This window comes from Magnolia sinica, chromosome 1 (genome assembly GCF_029962835.1).
Source record: "Magnolia sinica isolate HGM2019 chromosome 1, MsV1, whole genome shotgun sequence".
Taxonomy (NCBI): Eukaryota; Viridiplantae; Streptophyta; class Magnoliopsida; order Magnoliales; family Magnoliaceae; genus Magnolia; species Magnolia sinica.
The window spans coordinates 136,714,038-136,724,707 of NC_080573.1; the positions used below are offsets into that span (position 1 = coordinate 136,714,038).

Genomic DNA, 10,670 nt, shown 5'->3' on the forward strand with positions numbered 1-10,670 from the left:
ACGTTTTTTAATCCCGGCCATTGATAAAAGCATGCATGCATTTGGCTTTATACAGCCAGCCTGTCATGTTTCTATGACATCCGTGCCACTAAAAAGGTTGACTCCATCTTGGAGATCATTGAATACAAAAATCAGGCTGATTCATTTATCAAGTGTGTCACATGTGAAGGTTGCTTTGATCTGTTGGCCGTCCATTGGTTTTTGTGGTTTTCCATCGACTGTCCCAGCAGATGATGGGCCAGTTTCAGTCAATGATCATCAAGGTGGGTCAAGATTTTTTGATGGCTCGGATGCTGTATACACATGACATGTTGGCCGTATACAACTCCATTGTACATTGACATGGATGGGAATTTTTTTCTTTTAAAGCAATTCCAGGTTTCGGTTGACCTACGCCATCGAGGAGCACTCGCTCATTCTAAAAAAGGGGTTTTGTAGTGTAGGAAGCAGATTGCGTACTAGGTAACTCAGTACGCTAAATAAGCTCTGTGGGGTTCACTATGATTTATATATTTAATCCTCTCCGTCCATCCATTTTACCTGATAATTTTAGTGCTTGAACCAAAAGATAATTCATATTTAAAGCTTGAATTGACCATACTACAGGAAACAGTGTGAATTGAGTGTCTACCGTTGAAAAATTCTTGTGGGCCACAGAAGTTTTTTTTATCAAGTTTATATTTGTTATTTCCTTTCATCCATGTATTTAAGATGTTATGAGCAGGTTGGATGGCAAGTAAACATCACTTTGGGGCCAAAAAAGTTTCAACGGTGAAAGTCATTATCAGCACTGTTTCCTGTGGTATGATACGGTTGAGGTTTTTATTCTTAAATTTTGGGTTAAACCCCTTAAATGAGCTGAAAAATCGGATGGACGGCGTGGATTAAATACATACATTCACGGTGGGCCCAACGAAGTTTACTCAGTACGATAAGAGCGTACTGAGTTACAGTACGTAATCGGATTTCATTGTATTGACGTGGAGGATACGCATGTTATCCACAGTGGGCGCGGCTTCGGTGGATCCCTAGATGAGGGGCCTACCTCGATGTATCTTCATTAAATCAATGCCGTCCATCCATTTTGAAAGATTATTTTAGGAAATGATCCAAAAAATAATACATATTCAAATCTCAGGTAGATTAGAACATAGGAAGCAGTGGTGATTGACCATTAAAAGCTTCTTGTAGGGCACAAAAGTTATGTATCAAGCCGATATTTGTATGGTCTCTTCATCCTGTTCCTTGGGACCTTATCAACAGGTTGGATGGAAAATAAACATTCTGGTGGCTCACAAGATGATTTTAGTGGTGTGTATTCAATCACAACTATTTTCTTTTGTGTGGTACACCTGAGACTTGAATCTGCTTCATTTTTTGGATGATGCCTTAAAATGAGTTTTCAAAATGGACGGACAGCGTTGATGTAAGTCACATAAATCACGGTGGATCCACCAAGCCGCGCTCATCCACAGTTGTCCAGTCCGTACAAGCTGGGCATATGGCTGAATGATCCAGACCGTCTGATCTGATGGGTTCCACTGTCAATGAAGCATGCTGAAAAAATATTTTGGCTAGCGTAGTCCTGAACCTTAAATGGTTAAAAAAAGAAGAATAAGTAGAGCAATGATTCACATTCAACTGAGAAAAAAAAGGGAAAGATTGGTTTCCGGATATCTTCCACTGAGAGATTCGAGAAATACTGAAGTAATTTCCTCCAGGAGATAGGGAAGAGGCAAGTTGCAGCATAAGTGTGCGTGATCCAGGCCACTCATTAGGTGGGGTGCACTGTAGACATGTCCCGTCCGAAGAATCAAGGTCAAACACCCGTTTACGTTGCATGTAGATATCCAGTTTCTCGCACACGTATGGTCCGCCCGATAAATTGTCTAGCCTCGTTTTACCTCGATAGCATGTTCATGGTGGGCCTCCACTTGATGAACGGCTCAGATATCAGGCATGCGCATCATATTGGTATGTGGCCCGTGTCTCTTGACTCTCTCCCCACCAGACCAATGAACGATTACAGTAAAATAGGAAACATTGTATAGGTTCGCCGCTGGTCGGGTATGGGCCAGGTGAAGGTCAGCTCGAGCCCCATCAGTTGATGAGGCCTAAAAGTTGAGCTATTCACTAACTGGGTCATTGATTACAGGTCCAAGATCACACATTAACCTTGTAAACATGCCTGTTCTTGGGATTTCAGTAGAATTTCTGCAAAACCTACACCTGCATCTGACTTACTGATTAATCGGGTTTAAAAATAGGGCAGTGTGATCTGGGTGACTCATTCCTTTTACACGCGGCACGCATGTCCAATCATCCATCGGATTAGTGGATGAGCATGGCTAGGAAGTTCAACTGTTTGAGCAATCATTACCATCCAATTAATGGCTATCAAATGTGTGGTTGAAATTCATCAGGTTAAAAAAGCCTTTCGCCCTGGTCGTAGTCCTGCCGGCCAACCTTCTAAGTTAAAAGGTGAAATGCTCATATGAAATAGTCCAACACATATAAATGGTTTTGATTGTTGAAACATGAGTTCAAATTCAAGACTCTTTTAAACTACACCTGAATGTTAAATGCAAATTGCTCACAAGTATCTTTAAATCATCCTTTGTTTAATTTTTTTTTAGTAAAAGTGGCCCACTTGATGATTATACTGGGCCTGGCACTTGTACTCAGCCGAGCTTAAAAGACAAAGCAGTGGGCTTTCAAGGCAGGGTCACCCAGCCCATTGCCGCCCCTGTACACTCGTAGCATTCCTTAATGGCGAGTGTAATTTATATACTTTGGCCATATATGCATAAGCGTTGGAAAAGTTCATTGCTGCAAGAATGGAGTTGGTGAGCAAGCGCCCTCTAAGGGCCATTTTGATGTGTACCCTAGAGTGAAACTTTTGAGGCCCAACAGCTGTTTTGATCCTAACAACAGAGATGATGACGTGCATTTGGACGCACCGTGCAAACCCATCTCATCCCTGACTTGACAAAATTGGCGCCGATTTATTGGAGTCGGCACCAAAACAGGAAACGGATTGGCTACTCCCCCTGACACCAGCCAATGGCTGGTGGTCGGTACTATGTGGGCCCCACCATGATGTATGTGTTTCATCCATGCCATCCATCTATTTTTAGAGATCATTTTACGGTATAAGTCCAAAGAACACCGACCACCAGCCATTGGCTGGTGGCAGGGGGAGTAGCCAACCCGTTTCCGGTATTATCATCTAGTGGGGCGCGGATTAGGTACTTCCCCCGCCTGTTCCAAGCTCGGGACAGGCAGAGGCTCCGAGGGACCACTGTAATTTATGAGTTTTATCCACACTGTCTATCTATATTTTCATATCAGTTTAGATTGTTAAACAAAAAATAAGGAAGATCTAAGACTCTAAGTGGATCACACCACAGGAAGCAGAGGTACTAAGGACGCCCACCATTGAAACCTTCTTAGGGTCGGCTCTGTCAATTATTTTCCATCCAACCTGTTGATATGGTCATATACAGTCGGATGAAGTGAAAAAACAAATATAGTCTTGATCCAAAACTTCTGTGGTTCCTAAGAAATTTTCAACAGTACGAATTTAATTCCCACTGTGTAGTCTATTTGGGTATTGGACATTCGCTAATTTTGGCTTCATTTTTGTAAAATGATATTTGAAAATGAATGAAAGGTGTGGATAACACTCATAAATCACGGTGGCCCCTCAGTGGCCCTTAGAGCCTCCACCTGTCCCGAGCTCGGAAGAGGAGGGGTAGTACCTAAGCCGCGCCCCATCTAGTGTTGCCCGGGTGACGCGTGTGTTAGTGTTATCCCATCATAGGACCCACCTTGATGACGTGTTGTATACCTATGCTGTCCATCTGTTTTTCCGGCTCATTTTAGGACATAGTCCTACAAATCAAGTAGATACAAATATAAGGTGGACACAAGAAACCGTGGTGAGTGAAAGCCCATTGTTAAAAACTTCCTCGGACCTATCATAATGTTTATTTACCAACCCATCATCATGTTTATTTACCATCCATCCTATTGATTAGGTCAAACATACCGAGATGAATGGAAAATACAAAGATCAGGTTCATCCAAAACTTTTATGACCCACGGAAAGTCAAAAAGTTTTTAAAGGTCAATCACCACCGTTTCTAGCGGTGTGGTCTACTTGAGATTTGTATCTGCTTAATTAAGTTTTTGACTCACATCTTAAAATGAACTGGACAAACAAATGAACGGCGTTGATATACAACACTTTCATCAAGGTGTCCCACAAAGTCAGGGTAATTCGGATTTTAGAAATAGGCATATTCAAAACTCATGTGTGCCATAACACATGAAACAGTAGGGATCGAAAGCTTTGCGGTGACAGAAGTTTTGTATCGGGATGACATTTGTTCTTACAGTTTATCGGAATGATAATAATTCTATGAACTGTTACCACTGTTTTGTTTGTATTGCCCACTCGAGTCTTGGATATGGCTGATTTTTAGCATACTGTTCTATTGTGGCCTTTAAAAACAGATGGACGGATTGGATTTATAACGGACATCCCCGTGGACCCCACACAGCCCCGGGCACAGAGATATCTCTGTGCCCGGGTCACAGGCAATCTGCTGTCCTATGTGGAAGTGTGTCCGAACAGGCCCGGTGTTGTCTTTAGCCAGGATTTTGAACTATTTGGGCGGGCCTATGAACCTGGCCCAGCGCATTGATAGCCCTATTCCGTACGAAAGATTTTATTTAAAAAAAAAAGCAAAAAAAGAGAGATGAAATTGTAATTTTCTTGGCATTCATGCTGGGGTTTGGCTCCACGGTGCAATTGCGTTACTTTAATTGGACTCTTACACTCGGCCATGCATTTATCTTCTGCTTGCTACAAGCAGTAAAATCCGGGGTGATAGCCATAGGCAATGAGGGATGAAGGAATAGAAGGTGGAAAAGTAAGAAACTCTGTCCACAGGAGCCTTGAACTGATGTAAGTTAGCTACAGCGAAGGATCGGGTGGCACGGCTACTTCAACAACTCCTTCCATCATCTCTGTAACTCTCTTCATGGACGGCCTTAGTGACGGATCTTCCTGAATACACCAAATCGCTACCATCACCAGCCTCTCTAGCCTTTTATAGTCGTCCAGCACCTCTTCGTCCTTCTCCACTAGCATATCCAGTCTTCCTTCTCCGTAGCAGTCGTAAGCCCAATCCGTCAATATCGCCTTCTCTTCGTCCTGTAAACCCAACTCGACGTTCTTCCTACAACAAACGATCTCCAGCAACACGACCCCGAAGCTGAAGACGTCCACCTTCGCCGTGATCGGCACCGTCTTGAACCATTCTGCTGCAACATATCCTTTTGTCCCTCTGATGCCTGTGAGAGTTCGAGTCTGATCGGTCTTTAGAAGCTTTGCCAGCCCAAAGTCAGAAATCTTCGGAGTTAAAAAGTCGTCCAGGAGTATGTTTTGAGGCTTTATGTCGCAATGGATGATTTGGGTTCTGCACTCTTCGTGCAAATAACTGAGCCCTCTTGCGATGCTGATCGCAATCTGCATCCGTTGGTTCCAACCAGGCGTCGGGCCCTTGAAGAGTAAGCTCGCTAAAGAGCCATTGCTCATGTACTCATAGACTAGAAGCCGGTGGGTCCCCTCGTCGCAGAATCCGAGCAATCGGACTAGATTCTTGTGATGGGTCTGACCGATCGTGCTTACTTCTGTTCTGAATTCCCTCTCGCCATCTTGTAACACCTTGTCCAGCTTCTTGATCGCGACGATGTTTCTAGAATCTGAGGCTAGGATTCCTTTATAAACTGGACCAAAAGCACCCCTGCCCAGTTCTTCTTTGAACCCATCTGTAGCTTCTTCTAGCTCTCTGTAAGAGAAAGATCGCAGATTCCTTCCTGAAAGGATCGAATCCTGGTGGAACTGAAACAGTTTCTTATGGTACGAGAAGAAAACCGCCATGGAGATTGCTGAGAGAAAGAGAAGGTTGAGAAATACAGAGGTGCCTATCAGCAGAGAGCCAGTGAGGATAACCGTCTCCTTATCCTCTCTGCATGAGTCAGATTTCAACACTTTGATGAACGCCTTTCTATCCACTTGAGAATTCATTCTCCCGTTCGAGAGCGGGAGCTTCTTCTTCCAGCAGTCACCGCTGACTCTGTAAATGGCGACTGCGCAGAAACAGTCTTCCAAGCACGCTCGTTTGCACTGTTCTTCAGATGCGGAGCTGTAATGTTCGAAATCGGACAACGGCCAATCCACGTTAATCATCTCGACCAACTCGAATGAATTCAACAGTCTTGATTGATCTAATCGACATGCTTGTACAGAAAAATCTTGCTTGCATCCACCGAACGGGTCCTTGGGTTTCAAGTAAGAATACCCAGGTGGACATTTGCACTCCTGCTTCTTCTCCTTGCTGAATTCGCAGTAGCTGTTAAACCCGCAGACTCCGCTTCCAGTCTCCATATTAAGTGTCATGCAAGGATCAGGAGGCATGATCAGCCACTCCTGTTTCCAGCTTCCTTGACTGGCCTTCGGAGTGGCATATTGCCTGAAAATACTGTCGGAATCCAGCGTCGCCCTGAGATACACGTCTTCCATTGGATCGAAATCCTTTGGGGTTATGTCCAATGGATCATTTCGATCATTTTTCAGGTAAATTCTGCCCGACTCGTTGAAGACCAGATCGGAACCGGAACCTACAGTTTCGCTTTGCCAGTAGGCATTGCCGGGTCCCATATCGACCGAACCGGTAACGGATCTGGTGGGACGATCTTGGTAATAGAGCATGACTTTGCCGTCCTCCTGTAAATGGAGTTCGAACCTTCTATTCGAGTTGTTGTCTATTAGGCGAGAAGAAAGCTTGCCGCCCCGACGCAATACCTGTCCAGGCAAGATGGTGTCGGTGGGCCATGCAAAGCTCTCCCATGCGGAATCAGAGGTGTTATTGCTGATGAGTACAAAGTTTCCGGTGTCGAGCATCGCTGCAGACGTGATGTTGCTGTTTCTGGTGTTGGCTTTCCATATCTCTTGGCCTTGATGGTTGATAAGCACAAGTCGACCATCATTTGTCAGTTGGACTTTCGATCCTAGCTGGGCAGGATTATCTCCATTGGCGGACCAAATGATGGTTTTATCGGGTATTTTGTCGAACCAGATAGCAAGAAGGTAGGTGTCATTTGTAGGAGGATGTGGATAGAATCCGAAAGCGAATTCACCTGAAGGAGAAAGCCATAATGAGTTTCTGGAGGTGGAGAGAGACATGCCCAAGCGTATGTTTGTTTGAGTCATGGCAGGAAGTGGGAGAAGCAGAAGAAAGAGGCAGAGAAGATGAGAAAGAGCGGAATCCATTTTCTCCGCGAATCCGGATCCTCTGCTTGCCATGAATAGGAAACTCTTGATATTCTTTCTCCATAATAATTTGCTTTGTATCTCTTTATTATAATAATTAATAAGAAGAGGAAGAATTACAATCGGACTCGTTTCGAGGAGAGGAGTTAAGTCAAGGATGAATGTTTCTCCCCAACCATTTCCTTTGGCGTGGGCCATCATGATCACAAGTCAGCCTGCTCTTCTATGTTTGGTGCTAACATGGGACTAAAATATCTAATTATATTTTTGGCGGGAACCACTGTAATTTATACGTCAAATCCTATCCAACCAATTCTACTTCCAAATTTGAAAAATCTGGCTACCTTATACAGGTAGCCACCAAGGAAAATAGTTACGATACATCCCCTCTTGATTGAATTTTACATTATCCACAGTGATGATTATATGAAATCTTCTCCAATCATTAGAGATTGTTATGGGAAGATCCAAATCCCTTTAAATCCTAGGAGCCACAATACATTAATCCGATCGGATGCATAATAAGTAGTTTGAATGGACAATGCCGTTGAAGGAAAAGAAGAATTCTCGGTTTCGTCCTAATTGCACTCCTCATTTGAGGCTCGTAGTCAGTTTAAAGTGATCTGAGATAGATAATGTGATGTTCACGTCAAAAGCTACAGGCAGTCCCGACCAGAAATAAATAAATCAACCACTTGCATTAGTTGCGGGAAAATTCAACTTGATCGATCCGCCGACCCGCCTCGGAGATCAGAGGTAAGACCTCTAGAATGCTCGATAGATGAATAAAGTCCATATTCCGTCCAGATCGGTGCTCGACTCGGACTCATGACAAAATCCACGTTCAACAAACTAACAGTAAATGCCCGTGTCCACATTAGTTAAGGCCTATTCGACCAGAAGTCCTGAGCCGAGGCCAGGGAGGAATACGGATGATTCATGCTCTAAAATAAGAAACTACCTTAAGCAGGCATGACCGACTACCTCGACCACAGATATGCACGATATGCTGCATGATCTCTGAATTGCGGGCAATATCCCCACGATCTGAAAATCTCACTGATTGAGCGGATCGTGCCGAGATTAACGGACCCAGTCCGCTCGATGATCAGGTATAAATACAATAAAGACCCCACTGCTACAGGTACGTAACATCTTGCACACTCTCTCTACTTTTCAACTTAGACCCGGATGGAGGGAAAGCATAAATATCAGCTTGACTCAAAACTTTTGTGGCCCTAGGAAGTTTTCAACAGTAGGTGTTTAGTCCCCCACTATGTGGTCCACTGGAACTTTGGATCTGCTTCCTTTTTGGGCTTAAACCATAAAATGATGTGGCAAAATGTAGTAAGGTGCGGATAAAAGTCATCCGTCACAATGGCCCCTCAAAGCCCCAGTGAGTGCCGAGCTGGGCCAAGTGGGGTTAGTACCCAATCCAGGTCCCTTACATCAGCTTGATTGAAATCTTATGTGGCCTCCGAGAAATTTTTAATTGTAGGCATTCAATTCCCATTTTCCAGTGGTGTGGTCCATTTTAGTTTTGGATATGCATAACTTTTGGGCTTATGCCCTAAAATGAGTTGTAAAAATAGATGGACAGCGTAGATAAGACACATGCATCACAATAGGCTGAACAGAGTTTACACAGTACACTGTAGCGGGCATACTGATCCGCTTCCGTCCGTTTCACTCACCTTCGGAAAGGCGTTGGAGTTTAGTCACACGCGCAACCCGCCATCCCTTATTTATTTATTTATTATTTATTATTACACACGCGCGCACACACACGCTTACACACGCACACACACCCACACACGCACGCCGTGGGATTTCACCACTGGTGGGTACTCGAACTCTTGACCCGGTTTTGAAACTCCTGGGAGTCTACCACCCGGGTAAGAGTAAGGACCCAACCCTGCATCCCTTCACTCACCTTGGAAGAAAGAAAGAGTTTAGCAAGACAAACGACCGTCTGCACAAATTGACTCGATTCGTGTTGGAAAAGATAACACCCACCTCGGTAGGTACGTGGAAAAGCTTTATCAACCCAACTACGATGTATGTATTTTATCCGCGCCGTACATTCATTTTGCCCGATCATTTTAGGGCATACGCTCAAAAATAATTAAGCAGATCATCACATGAAGCGGTGGGGATAATTATGCCCACTATTGAAACCTTCCTGGAGCTTGATCTGTCCGACCTGTTAATTAGGTCACACAGGCCTGACTAAAGGAAAATACAAATATTAACTTGATCTAAACTTCTAGGTTGGCTTTGAATCTCTATTGTTTCTGGTAGTGTGGTCCACTTGAGCTTGAATATCCCTCATTTCTCATGCTCTATAATGATATGAAAAAAAATAGATGAACGGAGTAGATAAAACACATACATCATGGTGTGGCTGATAGATCTTTTCCACATGTACACCATACTAAGGTTGGTGCTGTGTATGCTACGCAATCGGAGTCCTACACATATCCAAAGTCTGGCCCCACGAGCATGTTGGGGAACACATATACACATGCATCCGTGTTATCTTATCAACATGTTCGATGGCAAATAAACATTAGGGTAGCTCTAGGAAGTTTTTAATGGTTGAGGTTCCATCACCATTATTTATTGTGCTGTGGTCCACCTGAGACTTGGATTTGCTTCATTTTTGAGCTCTTGTTCTAAAATGAGCTAGTTGGTAAAATGAATGTCAAGGACTTCCTGATTAAGCTCGTACCTTGGGCTTGCCTAATATGCACCTAATTTAACCACCTTGTTCATCCATTTGATAAATTATTTTAGGGCATGAGCCCCAAACGGAGGCAGATCTAATGCTAAGTAGAGCACACCGCAAGAATCAGTGGTGATAATAACAGACCCCATTGAAACCTTGTTAGGCCCACCATGATGCCCTGTCCCGATGAAGGGAAAGTACGAATATCAGCTTGATCAAAACTTCTATGGCTCCCAAGAAGTTTTAAAGGTCAGCGTTCAGTTCTCATTGTATGGTCTATTGAGCCTTGAATTTGCCCTTTTTTTTTTTTTTTGGTCTCATGCCCTAAAATGATTTGGCAAGGCGATGCCCTTTCTAGGGCCTATAGTGATGTTTATTTGTCATCCAACCTACTCATAAGTTCACACATACATGGATGAAGGGGGAAAACTCAAATGTCAGCTTGATCTAAAACTTTTGTCACTCCCAATAACTTTTCAACAATAGGCATTCAATTCCCATCGTTCCTTGTGGTGAGGTTTGCTTAAGCCTTGGATATTCTTCAATTTTGGTCTCATGCCCTAAAATGAGCTGAAAAGAATTAATGGATGTGAATAAAAC

The 10,670-nt window shown here is 43.6% G+C and overlaps 1 protein-coding gene across 1 annotated transcript; it reads right to left on the reverse strand.

The window, feature by feature from the left end:
• Nucleotides 1-4,787: 4,787 nt before the first annotated feature.
• LOC131219888 (G-type lectin S-receptor-like serine/threonine-protein kinase LECRK3) lies at nt 4,788-7,575 on the reverse strand. The gene has a single exon (XM_058214891.1). The coding sequence runs from the start codon at nt 7,541-7,543 to the stop codon at nt 4,982-4,984; it is 2,562 nt and encodes an 853-aa protein (XP_058070874.1). The 5' UTR covers nt 7,544-7,575; the 3' UTR covers nt 4,788-4,981.
• Between the last annotated feature and the right edge of the window lie 3,095 nt (nt 7,576-10,670).

Bases quoted from the DNA above. Each gene is read 5' to 3' on its own strand.
- LOC131219888 (XM_058214891.1), bottom strand. From the start codon at position 7,543: ATGATGGCCCACGCCAAAGGAAATGGTTGGGGAGAAACATTCATCCTT.